This window comes from Miniopterus schreibersii (assembly GCF_964146895.1).
Source record: "Miniopterus schreibersii genome assembly, chromosome: 2".
NCBI classification, from domain to species: domain Eukaryota; kingdom Metazoa; phylum Chordata; class Mammalia; order Chiroptera; family Miniopteridae; genus Miniopterus; species Miniopterus schreibersii.
The window spans coordinates 129,768,945-129,780,782 of record NC_138102.1 but is presented as its reverse complement, the minus strand read 5'-3'; the positions used below and the strand labels follow the sequence as shown (position 1 = coordinate 129,780,782).

The 11,838-nt window shown below is 50.9% G+C and overlaps 1 protein-coding gene across 2 annotated transcripts; it reads left to right on the top strand.

Moving 5' to 3' along the window:
- Positions 1–1,587: 1,587 nt before the first annotated feature.
- On the top strand, positions 1,588–11,628 carry DYRK2 (dual specificity tyrosine phosphorylation regulated kinase 2). 2 transcript variants are annotated; one of them, XM_081127629.1, is made up of 3 exons: positions 1,588–2,063; positions 2,642–2,790; positions 9,705–11,628. In XM_081127629.1, exons 1-3 carry the CDS (start codon positions 2,015–2,017, stop codon positions 11,310–11,312), a joined length of 1,806 nt encoding a protein of 601 aa, XP_080983755.1. In that variant the 5' UTR covers positions 1,588–2,014; the 3' UTR covers positions 11,313–11,628. The 2 variants fall into 2 exon arrangements, with proteins under 2 accessions (XP_080983755.1, XP_080983756.1); XM_081127630.1 differs by lacking the exon at positions 2,642–2,790 and having other exon boundaries at positions 1,590–2,063.
- Positions 11,629–11,838: the final 210 nt, after the last annotated feature.

Below are 11,838 nucleotides of genomic sequence, written 5' to 3'. Positions count from 1 at the left end.
TATTTTGGAGGGATATGTTACTAGGCAAAACTGTACTCTTTGCCACCTGTTCTCTCTGCCAATGCCCCTATCCTTAATGCCCCTGTAGGAGCCTTAAGAGACTCTGGGAGGGTCACACTTTACCTTTAAAATACTCGGTTTAAAAAAATTTTTTTTTAAATAATAAAATAAAATACTCCGTTTTTTGGCATCTGTACAAAGCTGAGAGTGATCGCTCTGGGAGGTTGCTATGACAATTTGCAAACAGTAGGGACGATGGGACTCTGCAGGAGGTGGCCTTCTCCTGATCTGAATCTGCACTAGTTCAGGCCTGCAGACTCGCTCCATCCAGGGGCTGGCTGGCAGATGCCCGAGGCAGAGCCTAATGGACCCACGCCCCCAGGAGAACTTCAGAAACCCGCCGGGGCTCAGTAAGGAGTGCTCAGCACCGCTTTTAACCCAGTCATCAGGAACTGCCCGGCTCCCCGCCACCCCAACGTCCTACAGGCTAAAGTGACAAAACCTGTGACTTTTGGACAAAGGCAATATTATATATGTCCCACACACGATGGGGCGCGGGTGTGAGGTGGGCAAACAGCTTTTCATCTGCAAGGGAAAGCGAGGCTGTAGATAGCACGTTAAAAGCGCAGGGGAATTTTCCACGAGTTTTGGAAGGGAAGGGGGAGACTCGTCCCTGGGGACGGGAGGAATGAGAGGTGTCGCGCCCTCGCTGCAGCGAGCGTGCAGAAAGGTGCGCGGCTCCCAGCGGCCGCGCGGGGAAGGCTCGGAGTTGTAAGGAAGCGGGAGGTGTGTCTGGTGTTTATTTTTGCCTAGCAACCCACAGCCAACTGCCGGGCCGGCGGCGGGCCGCACGCGCCCGGCTGCCGCCCCCCGTCCAAGCGACTGGAGAGCGGTCACTTGGCGTCAGTAAATCGGGAGGGTGTGCGCGGTGGAGGTGAAGGTGGAAGGGCAGCCCCCTCCTTCGCCCACGCTCGGGGGTCACCAGGCTAAACTGCCGCCCTCCACCGGGCTTGACTTACAGAGGTGACCCTCGCACAACTAAGTTATTTACAAGATAAACTGGGGAGAGGGGGCGGTTAAGCCGCAGGGACCGGGAAGGGGGACAGTATTGTTTGTGAGCAGCCATTAGGTTCGGAAGCTGAAAATGCGTTTGTATTGGGGGGCGCGCATGGAAGGGGAGGGGTCTCTGCAGCGGTTTCGGTGGGAGGCCGGCAGCGGTAGGTTGTGCTGTGCGGAGGGAGGGGTGCTGCAGCGCCGGGGGGATCGGGGTGGGGAAGAGGTCGTTGGGAGGGGAGCCGAGGGTTGCGGTGCAGATGGCCGGAGGGGGAGGCGGAGGGCGAGCCGAGGCCGCGGAGTTTTCCGGGGAGTGGAAGGGTGGCCATCCAGATGACTGGGTGGGGGGAGGGACTCCTGTGGGTGGCGGGGTGGGGGTGGGGTGTGCGTGTGCGAGTGTGTGTGTGTGTGTGTGTGTGTGTGTGCGCGCGCGCGCGCGCGCGCGGCTGGGCTGGGGGGAGTCCGGGGCGGGGCCTGCACCCGCGGCAACTGGGAGCGGGGCGGGGCTGCCCCCCCACCCCCGCCGCGCGGCGCCCCGGAGCCCGAGCGAGTGTGCGCGGGGGCGCGCGCGCGCGAGCCGGGGAGGAGGCTCCGGAGCCCCGCGGTCGGTCCTCGCGGCTCAGCCGCTCCCCCGCGCCCCTCGTGAGGGAACCGGGGAGGCCAGCGGCGCCGGGGAGGGCGAGGCATGTGCACGGGCCGGGGGGTGCTGCAGCCGCCCGAGGAAGAGGAGGACGGCGGCGGCGAGGAGAGCGGGGGGCTCGCGGCGGCGGGCCCGGGCCGAGGGGATGCAGCGGACTGTGTGTGTCCGGCAGTAGCTGACGCGAGGCGGCGAGGCGGCGCTGGGGACCCGCGAGCAGGGCGACCCGGCGGCGGCGGCGGCCGCGAGAAGTAGCAGCAGGACGGGCGGCGGCGGCGGCGGCGGGGACGGCAGCCCTGAAATGCATTTTCTTCTCCAGCGGCCATGTTAACCAGGAAACCTTCGGCCGCCGCTCCCGCCGCCTACCCGACCGGTAAGGAGGCCCGCGCCGCCCCGGCCGTCCCCCCCGGGCCCCGCACGGCCCCGGGACCAGCCCTCGTGGCGCGGGCGCCCGCTGCCCGCGGGACCTCGAACAAAGTCTGCGCCGCGGCGGGCTCCCGGGCGGGCGGCGCGCCCTGGCCGCGCTCCGCGCATTGTTGCGCGCGGGCCCCGAGGCCGCTCCGAGCGGAGCCCTGCGACCCCGCCGGGGGGTTCGCCCCTGGCCTCCCCCGGTCCCCGGCCTGGCGAGGCGGTGGCGCCCTGGCCCGCTGGTCCAGCCCCGCTCCGGGCCTGCGGCCGCCTGCAACGTGGGCCTCCCGGCCCCGGCCCACGCGGCTCCCCGCGGGGTCGCGAACTCGCGCACCCGGGCCCGACTTAACTTTGCAGCCGCCCGAGCCCAGCCCTTGGGTGCGCGCTGGAGATCCGTGTCCCGGACGCCCGTTTTTACTGTCCCCCCTGTGTCCCCCAAGGAGAGCGGGGTTCGCTGCCCTGAGGGGTGGGGCGGGGCCACCGGGTCTGGGTGACTTTCTCCCCCTTGACCCTCTTTTGTCTTCTCCCGCGCGTGGCTCCCAGGCCGAGGAGGGGACAGCGCCGTTCGTCAGCTTCAGGCTTCCCCGGGGCTCGGAGCGGGGCCCCCCCGGAGCGGAGTGGGGACCGGCCCGCCCTCCCCCATCGCCCTGCCGCCCCTCCGAGCCAGCAACGCTGCCGCCGCGGCGCACACGGTGAGACCCGGCCCGCCGGCGGCCTGCGGGGAGGGGTGCGGGAGGGGCCGGGGCGTAAGCGCCCGGACCTGTGGGCTCCGGACGCCCGGAGAAGAGAGGTCGAAGTGCGAGTGTGTCCACGCCCCTGGCCAGTGGCCTCTCCTGGACGCCGCCCTCTGTAACTTGGGCGAGCAAAGCTGCAGCCACAAAGGAAGATCCGTGGCGTGGGCCCCTCGCTTCCCCCCGGAGCCCGCCCGCCCTGCGCCCCTGCGCCTCCGAACTTCCCTCCTCGCGGCTTCCCTTTTCTTCCCTCTTCTTCTGCCCTTGCTTCCCAAAGCTCCTTTCCCTGACCGGGTAAACATCCCTCCTCCCCCCACGTTGGATAGTGGGTATTTATAGAAACAGATATGTGTTAGGGGACAGCCAAGCAGTCCTGCCCGGAAAATCGATCCCCCAAAGAGCCTCCCAGGCCTGGCTCCAGCCGGCAGGGAGCACCATCGGTTGTCCGCCGCGTGTGGAAGCATGTTTTATGAGTGCTACAGGTTTGAGCACAGCAGAAATTGTAATTAGCATTAACAAAAATAAGAGCCACAGCAGCAGTCAGAACAACAAGCTGCCCTGTAGGATTCTGCAGTTGGATATTATTTAAAAGCAGAGGGCCAGCTTTGCTTCGGAGGTGGGCAGGGAAGGGCACCTGATAGATGCCGGGGTCCCTGGGGGGGGGGGGTCGAGAGGGAGGGGAGGAGCCCAGCGGGCCTGGTGGCTGCAGGGAGTGGCCAGCTGGATGTGACTTCAGCAGGTACCTTTTCTCCGCTCCCAGAGATGGCCCTTGGAAGGTGATGGCCAACCTGGAGGAGGTGTGCAGGTCCTTCCCTTGGAGGAGGTGAAGCTTTCCCAGGTCTTATTTCCAACTGGATCTTCGAGAGGAGCTGCCTTTATAAAGATGGTTCTGTATGCGGGATGCTTGCTAAGGATTTAGCTTTGCTTGCCAAGCGAAAGTGGAGTTTTGTAGAAAAGGCCATTTCTAGCCTACAGAGGAGAGGCTCAGGGTCATGTATTATGGGGAAACTTGTTTATTAGGGGAGAATTTGTGAGAGGATAGCTAGAATGGAGTAATTCCTCTGAGACCTGGACTGATGTGTACAAGTTTCAGAGGAAAACATTTTGTCATTGTTCTGACGTATTTCTCTTCTCTCTTCCTCTCTCTTTCCGCACACATCTAGACCCAGGGGCTAAGAATTCATTACACAGAAGTTTAACCAGTCTGTGTGGGACCGTTGGTGAAAGGGAACCAACCTGTCAGTAGGCTGGCTGATTTCTTACAGTTGCATGTTCTTGCCATAGTGGCATTTTAGTTGAGGACTTGCCATTGTTGTTAAGGGTTTAGGTTTATTTGTCTGTTTGGAATCACCTGACAATTTGGAAAATATAACATCCATTTTTTCCCATGTGTGGAAGTACTCACATGACTTGGTGTGACCTGAGGAAAAAACACGTGGTTTGCATCTGGATTCCAGTTTTATAAGGCTCCGGTTTTGCTTGATCAGAGCCTCTTAGCAATTGAAATATAAAAGGAGACTAGAGGAAACAGAAGGCATCCACTAGAAGAACAGCCTGTGATGGACAGAAAATGGAAAGATGTGAGGGTGCTTCGTAGGACTCCTAATGAGGGATGCTTGTATTTTGCTGTGATATCGGTCACAGTTACCTATTTTTAACTTAAACCTGTAAACTTCAAGGATGCAGTTGATTATTAGAGGCTTGGTTTTGGAAGTGTGATTTGGGGTTTTTCTTTGTTTAGTTTTTATTTTATTTGCACAATATTGCAGATTTCCTAGAACAGGGAAGTGTAAAAGGACCACAGCGTTTATGTGGTTCCACTCCTTCATTTTACAGATGAGGAAACTGACAAGTTAACTGGTTTGGTCAAGATTCCCCAGTCAGTTCATATCAAGGCTGAAGCTAAAGCCAAGCCTTCCTGAGTCCAGCTTTAACATACTGCTTGACACTGCTAATTCTAGGAAAGTGTATTAATTTCATTATAAATGCAAGAACCTATGCAGACTCATATTCCCATATGGCTTTTAGGTTTTTATAAGTGTTTAATTCCACAGCAGTTGCACTTGGGAAAAGCTATATTAGAATGAGTGGGGGAAAGGGCATTAATGATAGGAAAATGATCTTGTCATAGGAGCCTGCCCATAATTTCCCTTGTAAATGATATAGTAGGTAGATAAATATGTGATTATGAACCTTGGAATTTATCTAGTTCATTGCTCTTTTTTGCCTATCTCCATGGGTATGTTATTATACACTTAGTCACTTTGTTTACCTCTGTCTTGAAAGTGTATCTGATAAATATCTTTTTTTCCTACTAGCTTTTTTTCTTTTCATGTTGTGTGGGAGATACTAACATACTTATTTTTCAGTTCCCAAATATTAGTATGGTATCACTTTTATAAGTGTTTTAATGTTGAAAGAATTTTCAAGTTACTAGTTTTACCTCTATGAAGTAATTGGAATGAAAGAAGAATGCATATTTCTATTAAAAACAGTAATATTCTGAAGAAGTAGATATTTGACTCAGGGCCACACAGACCATCAGTTGTTTGAGGAGGAGCTAAAATTCCAATCCTTTTGGACTCAGTTCTATTCCCATAACACTATACAACATTTCTAAGATGACTTCAGAGAAGTTTTAAAACGCCCAGAAATGTTAGCACAGTAAAAATATCTGCCATTTTCCATTGTACTATTGGAAGAAATTAAAACTACCAGACTGGTTAGACTATTGTTTTTATCTAATTTTTAATACTAACCTATTTTGTGGTCAGGGAAGGCTTTTGTAGGTCTCTCCATTTTAACCCATGCACTGTAGGTATCTAACAGGTGCATTCATTCAGTGCATATTTTTAAATATGACAGGCACTGTGCCAGGAGAGCATTGGTAAACGGGAATAAGGCACCATCTCAGGCTTCAAAAAGCTGAGTGAGTGAGAGGTTTTCAGTAGCCTTCAGTTTATGATGTAGCCCTGGCTTATGTATTTTGGAAAAGTTTTGACTTTACTAGCGCCCCCGCCCCCGCCCCCTTTATAGACCAGTTAATTGTGCTTCCAAGTTTGGTTTTGATTTTAAGAGTTTTACAGCTTTTGAGACGCAAAGTCATCCTTTACCAGAGCCTCTCTCATGAATCTCCTTAACATCTGGAAAGTTTTTAAGATACCACAGGTTGCTTTTAGGTGTTAAGTTGATGTATCTGCTACAGGTACTTTGTAGCTGCTGCCATTTGCCTCCAAGTCTCTGCTGGTGCACTGCAAGCCTCGCATCTTATGACTTGGGTCACCAGGGACGATTTGCAGTTCCCTGGGCATTAACTTCATGTTTTCTTAGGAAGGTACAAAGGTACTTCTTAGGAATAACTCATAGGTGCGAGTTAACAAGGATTTATTGACATGCCTTTTCCCATTCAACAGATATTTATGAGTGCTTACTGTATGTTTGGGTTTATATCAATAGGGACTTAAAAAGATAAAAGGCACCCTGCCTGGGAATTGCTCACAGCCAGGTGGGTACATCAGGTGTTACAGTACATCAGCATAGCAGAAGGGAAAGGGGCTTTCACACAGGAGGTGAGAGTTGAACTGGACATTGAAGGTTGATGAGGAGTTTACCGCTTAGATGTGGTTAGGAAGGAAAGGACAGTAATAATAGTTCTCTTTTACTCAGTACTAAGTTAAGCACTTTATACATTTTACCTTATTAAATTCTCCTCAGAGCCCTAATGAGGCTCTTACTTTCTTTCTATAGATAAGGACACTGGTTCAGAGATTAAGTACCTTGCCCAAGGTCACACAGTTAATCAGTGGTGGAGCAGGGACTCCTTTCCCATGCGTCTCCCTGGACTCCTAGCGATTATTAGAATGACCTCACCAAAAGCAGAGGAGCATAATAAACAATGGTATTTGCACAGCTCTTTGGGAATCCAGCTTCGTTGCTCTTGGAGAGGATAGTGAGAGTTGTAGATGGCATTGGGAGGACTCAGGTCATTTAGGCTCTGTCTTTCAGAATCTTGGGTTCTTGCCTGTGAGTTCTTGTGCTATCTGTGAAAATGGGTGCACTGGTGGGCCTTGAGCAAAAAGCAAGGGCGGTGTCAGAGTGACACCCTTGAACAGTATCGCTAGAAATACGACAGAAAGAGGAAATTTGAGGAATTCTGGACTTGGAAGCACGGGGTCATGCTGGGAGGCTGCTTCAGTTGTCCCAGTGAAAGACGACAGGAGTGTGAGGGGAGGCTGTGTGGGAGAGATAGAAGCGGTGAGGCTGGGGAAGGTGAGGGAGATGTGGAAGAGGGTACCCAGGTGTACAGCTTGAGTGACTATGTGGAGCTGAAGCCTTTTGTTTATCAGAAATTGAGGGTTAAGGAAGGAGGAAATGGTTTTGGTAGAAAAATCATGAGTTGAGTTTGAGTTGCCTGTGGGAAAGGCTGATCTGTAGTTGGGTCTTGAGCTCAGGAGACATAGCTTGGGCGAGTCTGAGCTAGAGGTGCAGATGTAGCAGCTGTCAGCTCATGGGCGGTTGTGGTCACGATCAACCAGGGAGGGTTATGGGAGTGAGAAGCCATGAGAGTTGAGACTTGAACCCAGTGGAGCCCTTGAACCCACCTATGGGTAAGTGAGCTAATAGTTTATACTGTGGAGGCGACCAAGAGGAGACTGTTGGAAAGATAGGAAATGATCAAGTTAATTGGCAAGCTCTCTTTAGTACGAGTCACTAAACTTTTGTGAATGTATTTTAAATTATGCAGAACATTAAAATGGCTATTGCAAAACCTGAAGTCAGCTTCAGATGCTCAAAAAGTTTTACTTTGCTATCTTTTTAGGAGTTCTGAAAGCCCCAAGGTTAATTTTGTCCCTGATGAAACTTCATGCTTTTCCTAGCATGTGTACTGGTAATGTAGGTTTTTCTTCTGTAATCTCCCAATGATACCCTAAAGAGAATGGTTCTAATATTCCTGATTTCAGGTCCTTGTATTCCCTGGTGCTTGAAAGACCACAGTGGGGACATGGGATGCAGAGATGAGGCTTGGGAACAAAAGCAGTGGGCAAACCTGTACTACTTTTATGTATACCCAAGACTTTACTCATTTTTATGGACTGCTTGCTTTTGGCATAGAACAGTGATAAAATAACCTGCCCAACGACCCTTACAGAAGATAAGTTCATTTAGCTTGGAGTATCATCTGTGCATTTAATAAAAAGGATCAACTAGAAGTCTTCCAGAAATCTGTCTGAGAAATAAAATCTTTCAGTCTGTGAAATCACATGTCAGACATGCCCAAGTACTATATTGTATTCTACTTTGTTTCAGAAGAATGCAGAGAATAATCTCACTCCTTAGATAGCCACTGGCCATGCCATGTGTCAGTTAAAGAAAATTTGAAGGTCTTGGTCTGCTAGTAAGAAGGTCTTGGAATTTCATTTTATAATCTAGGTGGTCCCAGACTATTTCCTGAAATATTACATGTGCAGAGCATGTCTCTACTTATAGTGATAGATAACACCCCAAAGGTGGGACTTAGGAGGAGATAATAGGAAAAAATATTGATGGTAAAGGACTTCAGCAAGTTGACCGTAAGCTTCTAGAGGGAAGGACTCGGCCACTTATGTGGCTAGACCTCAGCTAACAGTGGTGGAAATGAATGAGATGGATTGTGAATGACAAATTGATCTTTAAGATTTCATATAAAAATCATCTAGTTGGTTGCTTTAAGACGTGTTTGCCTAAGGTGGCAAGAATTCCTAACTGGGAGGGGATCCTGGCTGGTAGTTCTCTCCCACTCCTTCCTTACCTCTTTGCAACAACAATGCCGAAAGAAAGAAATCCCACGAAGATTATCAGCAGAGGCGGGGGTTGAGGGGCTTGGCTTACAGCATCAGTTTTGTTTAGACAGGAATGTTCAGGGATGGCATGTGTGCCTGAAAATAGAAATCGCTACTTTGTATTCTTGTTGGAAGGCTGAGTATCCCAGCAGCCCAGAGAAATACATGTCTTAAGAGAGCAGAGCCATTGACTAAAGGAAGGTCCAAAAGAGTGCAACGGCTGGTTTGTTGGGCCGAATGGCCTTAAATGGTCATCACAGTCAGTGAAGCCCAGAAACTTAAAAATAGGTTGGGGGTTTACAAGATGCTGCAGTACATATCTGCATGGGAATCTCTCAAGCCTAAAAGTGCAGTTTTCTTTGCCACTGGATCATGCATTTTCTTAGGTGTAATCAGATTTCCAAGTAGTGAAGACTGGGAATGAAGATGTTAGTGTTTTCAGAATAGAGCTAGCTAACCATTGGAGAAAGGGGGGTCAACAAGATAGCCGTGGTCCCCCTGTCCTGTGGTAATCAGGAAGCTGTTAGAGGAGGTGTGAAAGGTGCTAGGATCTGGGGAAGGTGGAGCCAATATAGAGTCTATGTGCTCATGCTTTCTTGTGTCCTGTTTCATTTTGATATCAAGTGTGGATTGAGTGGGACGCCTGTGATGTGCCAGGCCCTGTGCTAAGTGTTAGGTATAGGATGATGACGAAGAAGGATATTCTCTGCCTCCACAGGGAGTTTATTCTAAAGACGAGCTGCTCGTCTGTTAGGTGCAGCATTGATGGGGTCCTTTTTTTCAGGATCCCAAGTTTTGTAGCCTTACCAAGCCAACTAACCTCCTTTCCTTTATTTTGCCAGAGGCTGTCAGTATCATATCCACTGTCCCTGTCAGGGTGTTTCTGAGGTCCGTCTTGGGCACACAGCTCTTTCCATTTAGTAAACCTGATGCTGACTGTAAATTCAAACCAAACTGGGTTTGGTGAAGGTGGGGGATGGGGGCTGCCTTACAAAATATCCCATTTGAATAGACATACCTCTTCCATTCTATTCATGTTTCCTCTCCCCATTCCAGATTGGTGGCAGTAAGCACACAATGAATGATCACCTCCATGTTGGCAGCCACAGCCACGGACAGATCCAGGTGCAGCAGCTGTTTGAGGATAACAGTAACAAGCGGACAGTGCTCACGACACAACCAAATGGGCTTACAACAGTGGGCAAAGCGGGGTTGCCGGTGGTGCCAGAGCGGCAGCTGGAGAGCATCCATCGACGGCAGGGGAGCTCCACCTCTCTGAAGTCTATGGAAGGCTTGGGGAAAGTGAAAGCCACCCCCATGACACCTGAACAAGCAATGAAGCAATACATGCAAAAACTAACCACCTTCGAACACCATGAGATTTTCAGCTACCCTGAAATATACTTCTTGGGTCCAAATGCAAAGAAGCGCCAGGGCATGACAGGTGGGCCCAACAATGGTGGCTATGATGATGACCAGGGGTCCTACGTGCAGGTGCCCCACGATCATGTGGCTTACAGGTACGAGGTCCTCAAGGTCATCGGGAAGGGAAGCTTTGGGCAGGTGGTCAAGGCCTATGACCACAAAGTCCACCAGCACGTGGCCCTGAAGATGGTGCGGAATGAGAAGCGCTTCCACCGGCAGGCGGCGGAGGAGATCCGAATCCTGGAGCACCTGCGGAAGCAGGACAAGGACAACACCATGAACGTCATCCACATGCTGGAGAACTTCACCTTCCGCAACCACATCTGCATGACGTTCGAGCTGCTGAGCATGAACCTCTATGAGCTCATCAAGAAGAATAAGTTCCAGGGCTTCAGCCTGCCTTTGGTTCGCAAGTTTGCCCACTCCATCCTGCAGTGCTTGGATGCTTTGCACAAAAACAGAATAATTCACTGTGACCTTAAGCCCGAGAACATTTTATTAAAGCAGCAGGGTAGAAGTGGTATTAAAGTGATCGATTTTGGCTCCAGTTGTTATGAGCATCAGCGTGTCTACACATACATTCAGTCCCGTTTTTACCGGGCTCCGGAAGTGATCCTTGGCGCCAGGTATGGCATGCCCATCGATATGTGGAGCCTGGGCTGCATTTTAGCAGAGCTCCTCACTGGGTACCCCCTCTTGCCTGGGGAAGATGAAGGGGACCAGCTGGCTTGTATGATCGAACTGTTGGGCATGCCCTCCCAGAAACTGCTGGATGCATCTAAACGAGCCAAAAATTTTGTGAGCTCCAAGGGTTATCCCCGTTACTGCACTGTCACGACTCTCTCAGACGGCTCTGTGGTTCTCAACGGAGGCCGTTCCCGCAGGGGGAAGCTGAGGGGCCCACCGGAGAGCAGAGAGTGGGGGAATGCACTGAAGGGGTGTGACGATCCCCTTTTCCTTGACTTCTTGAAACAGTGTTTAGAATGGGATCCTGTGGTCCGCATGACCCCCGGCCAGGCTTTGCGGCATCCCTGGCTGAGGAGGCGGTTGCCAAAGCCTCCAGCGGGGGAGAAGACGGCGGTGAAAAGGATCACCGAGAGCACTGGTGCTATCACTTCCATTTCCAAGTTACCTCCACCTTCCAGCTCCGCTTCCAAACTGAGGACTAATTTGGCACAGATGACAGATGCCAACGGGAATATTCAGCAGAGGACAGTCTTGCCAAAACTTGTTAGCTGAGCTGAGTCCCCCTTGCTAGTAATCTGAAAGATACAATGTTGCTGAGCCTTAATTGGGTTGAAATGGAGTAGCTCAGACCTGTTTTTATTTGCTCAATAACTCGACTCATTTGTATCTCTTCAGCACTTATTTTAATGTAAGAAAGTTGTTTGTTTTGTTTTTATAAAATACATGGGGACAATGCTTTAAGTTTTTATACTTTCTGAAACTGTTTTTGTGTTCTAAAAATATGATGAGCCTTACTGTATTTAGTGTGGCAGAGTAATAAACATCAGTGGCAGGCCATTGATTACTTCATGACTGCCATGCATTTACAGATTGGTGTCAAAGGCATTCACTATGTTTTTATGGTTCATGGTATATTCTCCTCCAGGTGATTGTCCCCGAAGACCCTTCCCTTCCATGCCCCAGGTTCATGCACAGGTGCAGCATGTCCTGCTTCTGTTTTCTGTAGGTTATCTGGGTGGTAGTTACAGTGGGAGGAGAATGGTCAGGATGAAAATGATGTTCTAAGAAAAATTGCACC

Bases quoted from the DNA above. Each gene is read 5' to 3' on its own strand.
- DYRK2 (XM_081127629.1), top strand. From the start codon at position 2,015: ATGTTAACCAGGAAACCTTCGGCCGCCGCTCCCGCCGCCTACCCGACC. The intron at 2,064-2,641 runs GTAAGGAGGCCC...CGTGGCTCCCAG, and splicing joins TCCCGCCGCCTACCCGACCG to GCCGAGGAGGGGACAGCGCC. The intron at 2,791-9,704 runs GTGAGACCCGGC...TCCCCATTCCAG, and splicing joins CTGCCGCCGCGGCGCACACG to ATTGGTGGCAGTAAGCACAC.